Source organism: Euprymna scolopes, chromosome 37 (assembly GCF_053919585.1).
Source record: "Euprymna scolopes isolate OS-2025 chromosome 37, ASM5391958v1, whole genome shotgun sequence".
Taxonomy (NCBI): Eukaryota; Metazoa; Mollusca; class Cephalopoda; order Sepiida; family Sepiolidae; genus Euprymna; species Euprymna scolopes.
In genome coordinates this window covers 5,081,753-5,088,950 of record NC_136518.1, presented here as the reverse complement: position 1 = coordinate 5,088,950, position 7,198 = coordinate 5,081,753, and the positions used below count along the sequence as shown (strand labels likewise).

The following is a 7,198-nucleotide window of genomic DNA, read 5'->3' as shown; positions in this document are numbered from 1 at the left end:
AACGGAATAAATCGAATTTGTCATTAAATTAATATTAATTTATAAATCGTTATTCTAATAAAAAAAATGGTGCGAATCAGTAAGTGAATGCACTTACCGATTCGCGCTATTTTTTAAATCGTATTTCCAAGTTTAATTAAAGTTTTCTAATGTTTTTTTTTTTATTCAATTGTCAGGTTAAAGTATAGAATAGGTACAAAACACCCTCCCCTCTCGATGTTAAGAATGGCTTTTTAAATAATAACGTTATTATTTCAGCACGGAACAATAAGTGCACTAGTACCAAAAAAAAGGACTTGTTTGTCGACATTTTTAAAGTTTTTAAATTTACATTTCTTTTGTGGATTAGTTACGTCTCGCGGCAACATGGCTTCTCGCTAAGGTTTATTGTTTATGTCGGTGTCGCCAGTTCGTTTTTATGAAGACTTTTTTATTTTTTATCAACAAAAATGAGTAATATTTACATTCAAGAACCCGCAACAAACGGGAAGGTAAGTTTAATTTCTTTAATCATAACAGAACTTAGTTTTTAAAAATATCAACACGAATTAATTTGAGATTTTCCCCGCCATTATCCAGTAAAAACAAACAGTTGGTTACTTTTCGCGTATTTAAAAAAAAATCGTTTTAATTGTATTTTTTTTTTTTTTGGTTCCCCCCCCCCGACAAAAGGAGGGTGGATCTGTAAATTCACCCTTGTCCGTTCTATTCTTTTTTTTTTTTTTTTTTTGCATGATGCAGAACTCAAATTTCCATATGTTACTGCACGTGCACCGGGATTTGTATTACTGTACACATAGATTCGAAAAAGTTGACAAAAAAAACAAATATATAACAAATAAATGTTATCAAAGGCAAGATAAGTTACTTTTCTACCAAACTGGATATATTTTTCGTGTTTTTATTCAATGTAACATGTTTATTCAGCTCGAAAACCATACAGTGTTTACCGATGTATTGAAACATTCAAGATGGCGTCTGATTCTCTCTTTAACACGGTAAGTGTGGGAAAAGATGTTATGAATAAAAAAACCGGATAAAATACTGTTAAAAACTCGCTCAATATATGTTACCCTGACATGAGTTGACATATATTCGGCGGGTTTTTAATAGTATTTTGTATAGTTTTTTTTTATTTATAACACCTTTTTCCAAACTTACCGTGTTAAAGAGGGTGTGATAAGCCATCTTGAATTTTCCAATACATCGGTAAACACTGTATGGTTTTCGAGCTGAATGAACATGTTACATAGAATAAAAACACGAAAAATATATCCAGTTTGGTAGAAAAGTAACTTATCGTGCCTTTGATAACATTTATTTGTTATATATTTGTTTTTTGACAACTTTTTCGAATCTATGTGTACAGTAATACAAACCCCGTTTTTTTATGCAGAAATTTATGAATAAATAATAAACATTTACAATAAAAAAAAAAAAATGGATAAAAAATATTTTTTGAAATAGGCGCGAAAATATGCAAGAAGATCAACCGTGTCTCCCCGTGGTTACTGCCGCCTTTCTTAACCTCGTTTTGGACCCCTCTATCGAGAGCCGTTGTAGGCTGCGGGGAGAATCTGCCTTCCTAAAAGAGTGCCGAGTCACGCTAAAACGACTACCAAGGTCCAGCAACCTTGTGGCTGCTATTAGTAGGGAACTCCACAGGGATCTAGTGAGGGGGGGGCATCGACGACCTGCTATGGGTTGGCAGTAGAGTGAGATCCGCTCCGCATGGAGTTGGGCGCCAGGTTTGAGTCATCTGAACAATTCGGAGTTTTCTCTGACCTGGCGATTGGCCTGAAATGCACTTCCACTCAACAACATAGTTCCGTGTTTTTGAAGTTGCCTGCTTGTCCCCCGTTGCGGAACAATGGCCATAGAAACGACTGATCTTGCTTTCTTTGATTGCCGCGACCTCCATCGGTACTGGTCGTATGTCAGCAAGGTGACGGCTCACATCGATCCCGAGCATCCTCGCCCGATTACTGTATCCAATGTTGTTGACAACGTGAGGCCGCCGTAGGACAGGGAAAGACAAAGACAAAGACAAATAGTCTACATTACTATCCTGGCCGTGGCGAGAATGGTGATTTGGACGTCGCGTCTGCAAGATGGCCCGGGGGGGGGGGTCTTTTTCTGATCAGGATCTGATCGCTTTCTTTAAACAACTATGGGTGAAGATCAGATGTGATAGAAGAAGGCTGCATCGCGCGGCATTTGACAGAAGATGGATACATATAGCAAGTCTGTGTGTACGAAAAGGAGCCAAATTTGAATACGTGTTCCCTGCCTAGGTGTGGAACACGCAGTTCTGTAAAGTGTAACTTTATCTTTAACCTCTTAGCTAGCCGAGTGAGTGCTCCATCCTTCCCCGATTAGAAAGCCTCCAAGATCCCCGCTCCTTCCTAACTGCAATTTTTTCTTTTCATCCCTCCCTCTAAATTTCACCCATCTCGGAGAGAAAGAAATCAATCACTAACTCCCCGATCCCTCACCCCCAAAATTTTCTTTTCTCCATTTCGTCCCATCTAGAGAGCATTCCCACTTAGAGACTGACCCACAGGAGCTCAGGTTCCTTTACAAACTAAAGTGGAATGGGCGGTCTATCAACTAGATGGGGTTGGGAGGGCCCTACTAACCACTGCTTGTATTTTTTCTTCCCCCGCCCTCGACACAAACAAATTATTGTATTACCTTTATTATCTTTTTTGTGTTTACATACCAATAAAAATGTTTTAAAAATAGGGTGCTAAGTAGGATGTCTCCAAGTACGAAAGGACGAATGCGGTATTATGGTGAAAGAATATCCTGGCTAAGAGAAACTTTTGTTTAGTTCTAGAGTGACAAGGATGATTAACGACCCCTATTTACCCCCCCCTTTCAGAAGTTCAAGTGTAATGTGAATAGACATCTCGCTGCTCAACTCCCTACACAGTATCCCTGCAACGTATGGCCCCAATAGTAGCCCCTACATCAAAGTGTCACTGCACTTTATTTGATGTGAAAATGGAAAAGAAAATAAATAAATATTATCAAAGGCAAGATAAAGATAAGTTATTTTTCTACCTAACTGGATAATTTTTTAGTGTTTTTATTTAATGCAAGATGTTTATTCGATTTGAAAAACAAATAACATTGAACGCTACCCGAGAACAAAAAAATAATGGTCGCGATGTCTTTTTACATCTTTGAAGTCTCAATAATCACTTCAAAATAAGAAATAAAACAAAATGGTGATAGAAACCCACTCAATAAATTTTACCGTAACATTTTGAAGTGATTATCGAGACTTCAAAGATGTAAAAAGACATCACGGCTATTTTTTCTTGTTCTCTGGTAGCACTCAATATTACTTGTTTTTAGAACCGAATAAACCTGTTACACTAAATAAAAACACTAAAAACTTATCCAGTTAGGTAGAAAAGTAACTTATCTTGCCTTTGATTACATTTATTTGTTATATATTTGTTTTTTTGACCACTTTTTCGTACCTCTCTGGATTGTAAAACAAACCCAAAATCTTTGATGACAGTTCAAGACCTATCAGGTTGGCGACTCTTTTAAACCCTGTCCAGGAGCGAGAGACTAGTAGCAGATGCACCAGCCCAGATGTGACAACAATACTCCATACATGGGCAAATGGTGGCCTTGTAGAGATATGGGATACTTTCAGGCGTAAGTAGCTTTCTAGCATGGTAGAGAGAGCCCACCTTCTACGCAGCAGCCTTGGCAATGCTCTCAATGTATTTGGTGAACGTTTTATATATTTGTTTTGGACACCTTTTTTGTATCTCTGGATTGTAAAACGAACCCCAAATCTTGTTTTTTAAAATGTCATTATTGATTCGCATCACCAACGTTGTTTTTTTTTGTTTTTTTTTTTTTATTCTTAGGTTCTTCTCAAGACGACAGTTGGTGACATTGATATTGAATTATGGTCAAAAGAAGCCCCGAAAGCCAGTCGGAACTTTGTCCAGTTATGCATGGAAGGTTATTACGACAACACCATTTTCCACCGAGTGGTGAAAGATTTTATTGTTCAAGGTGGAGATCCCGATGGCACCGGACATGGCGGTGAATCTATTTACGGGCACCCATTCAAAGTAAGATTGCTTTTATCTTCTCTTCTATAAAAGGCAAAAAATGGATGCACGTGTTTGTGTATGTCCGCGAAAGGCTTTCTGCGTCAGCCTTCTTACATCAGTTACATTCCAGAAGTTTTCTTATACTTCCTAGATTGTAATCTCTCCGATTTGGAAACGGACATCGTCTCTATCTTTGTGTTGCTCAAGTTTTTAAAAATTCCCTCGTTTCAAGTGTTTGTTTGTCTTTCGCGTATAAATAAAGCGAAACTAATCGAAGCTTAGGCAATTAGGTTTGATCAATGTGGGGGGAAACCCTTCATATCAGACAATTGCTATTCATTTGGACACTGCCAGGCCAGAGTTCCCCCTTTTTTGAGGAAGCTGGTTTTCCCCAACATCGTGGGGAAACAAATAAATAAAACAGCAGAAAGCGAGAAGCTTAACTGGCCTCCAGCCAGACGTTCATTTCTGTGCCTGTGTGATTCTTAACCTAATTACCAACTCGTTCATTTCGCTATCCACTATGGCGTAATGGTTTTTTAGTTTATTTTATCTTTTATCACCCGGGCAAAAGATAATTACCAACTCTTTTTTTTCACCTTCTTTTCGCTATCCGCTAGTAATGGTTAGCGAGAAGACCTCTCTCTCTCTCTCTCTCTCTCTCTCTCTCTCTCTCTCTCTCTCTAGCTTAAAAAAAATTTTTTTTTTTATTTTGTCTCCTCCACCTGTTAATTACCAACTCTTTTTTTTTTTTTTTTCACCTTTTTCTCTTTCACATTTTTTTTTTTTTTAACACCTACAAATACCCAGGCAACACCGGGCACCCTCGCTAGTCTTATATATTTCTTTGTTTTTAAATTTTTATTTGTAACTAGCGAGGGTATCCAGCATTGCGCGGGTTTGTTGCAGTAATGTAGTAAGAGCGGAAATAAAAAAACAGCCCAGTGTGTGTATGGGGGGTGGATAGAAACAACAGGGTGGAGAGAGGTGTCAAAAAAAAAAAAAGAAGAGTGATAGCAGGCTGGAACCCGTAATGCGAAGAAGAGAAAGAAGGTGATAAAAAATGTAACATGTTAGCCGATGTCGCCATCGCGTAAGCGGAAGTTGCATGCGTCGAATTTAAGCATAGTCAACCGAACGTATGATGATTTAAATGCTTGGTATTTATTTGCTTCCCCACAAAAGCAAATTGGACACAAGGTTGTTTTTACTGGGGGGTGGGGGAACCAGCTCCCCCTAAAAAGGGGGCACTCTGACGGTATCCAAATAAATAGTAATTGTCTCAGTATGAAAGGTTTCCCCTACATTTGACCAAGGACCAGTTAACTTAAGTGAAGCATCAGTCCCGACCCGAAGGTCAACAGAGATGATTTAAATGCTTTGCTGCTTTTTCGAACAGTTTCGTTTCATATGAAACAGCCAAACAAACACCACTGTGACTGAACTCCAATGTTTGGTCCCCCCTCGCCAATCCTTCACGAAAAACACCCATCTAGCTGAATCCACTGTGAAAAATTTCCACCACTCTTTGTCTGTGCCTAAATCAAAACGTAGATTCCATGAACAAAGCTTCTTTCTTAGAAGTGCACGCCTGTGGAACTCTATTCCGTCTGCCTGCTTCCCACCTGACTACAACCTGGATATCTTCAAGTCCAATGCAAACAAATTCCTGATGAACCGCCTCCTTAAGTAAACACTTCATTAAATCTCCACACTAACGTACTGTACTTGCAATAACCCCTATCCCTGAGTGGCTTCCGGGCCTTGATAAGTGGTGACCACCGTGTAAAAAAAAACAAAAAAAACGGTAGGAATTTTGTCTAACTCTTTTTAAAAAAAAAGGAAAGAAAGGATGTCCGTTTACGAATTACGATCTAGGAAGTATGCGGAAACTTCTTGCGGAATCTAACCGACGCGAGAACCCCAATACAAAAAGCCTTTCGCGGACATACACAAATGCTTGCGCCCATTTTGCCTTTTATACATATAGATACTAGTGGGGTTACCCAGCATTGCTCAGGTGTTTGGAGGTGTAAAAGAAAAAAAATGTTAGTAGTCAGGCAGGCTCGAACCCATGACGCGGTGACGGAAAAGAAAGTGAAAGAAAAACGTGTATTGTTATTATATGTTTCTGTTATAAAATGTCATTACATACACATCTCTCTCTCTAAGATACAACATCATATGTAATAAGACAAGAACTCTCACTAAGACTCATATCATTACTAATAAGAACTCACGTAACATACGCGCACAAGTGGTATCGTCTAATACTAATAATAATAACTATATAACAATCTTACCGCTACGCTACGAGGCCATAGGAAGTGAAAAGCGTTCAAATTTAGCGATTTCAATCAAAAAGTTAACTTGCTAAGTGAAGAAGTTCATGCAGGTGCAGAAATGAAGGTTGGCTGAAGGCCAGTTCAACTTTCCACCGTTTCATTTATTTGTTTCCCCACAATGTTCGAGAAAACCAGCTCCCCACAAAAAGGGGAGTGTCTAAATGAATAGCAATTGTCTGGCATGAGTGGTTTCCCCGATATTGATCAAAGCTAATTGCTTTCTGGACGTCGCGGCATGAAAGGCCAGGAAGCTGCCTTCGCTTTGGATTAATTTTGCTTTTAAACAACAAACACGCAAGAGGAAAGAATTGCGTGAATTTTATAAAAGTCGATCTAAATAAATCTAGAGATGATGTCCCTTCGCAAATCGTAGATATTATAATCTAAGGAGCATATAAAAAGTTCTAAAACATAGTACCCGCCCCCGAAAAAAAGCCTTTCTTGGACATACAAAAACGTGCGCACCACTTTTGCCTTTTAAACATATAGATATAATATTGTGAGATCATAATCTAATGGTGGTAGGACCCTGTGGTGGGAAGAGTCTAGTATGTTAGCTAGTTTAGCTATGCTGTTTGCATGGCTGGGCCAGATGTATACAAATGAAATATTTGACAGTGGTACTAGCAAGACGGTGGGGGTGGTCAAAACAACAATTAGCATTACAAGCATATATGCTGTATTTTCATGGACATCAGCAATATTACATAGCTAATGTGCTTCAACAAGTCATATCTTTTTTATTTGTGGGTCAATTTTTAAAAGAAT

At 38.5% G+C, this 7,198-nt stretch overlaps 1 protein-coding gene across 1 annotated transcript in view; it reads left to right on the top strand.

Annotated features, from left to right (window-relative positions):
- Positions 1 to 328: 328 nt before the first annotated feature.
- LOC145261044 (spliceosome-associated protein CWC27 homolog) overlaps positions 329 to 7,198 on the top strand; it is a 38,911-nt gene continuing 32,041 nt past the window's right edge. Inside the window, exons 1-2 of the mRNA XM_080119192.1 lie at positions 329 to 491; positions 3,894 to 4,103. Coding sequence (XP_079975318.1) covers positions 450 to 491; positions 3,894 to 4,103 — 252 coding nt within the window. The 5' untranslated portion in view covers positions 329 to 449. The remainder of the gene's footprint in view (positions 492 to 3,893; positions 4,104 to 7,198) is intronic.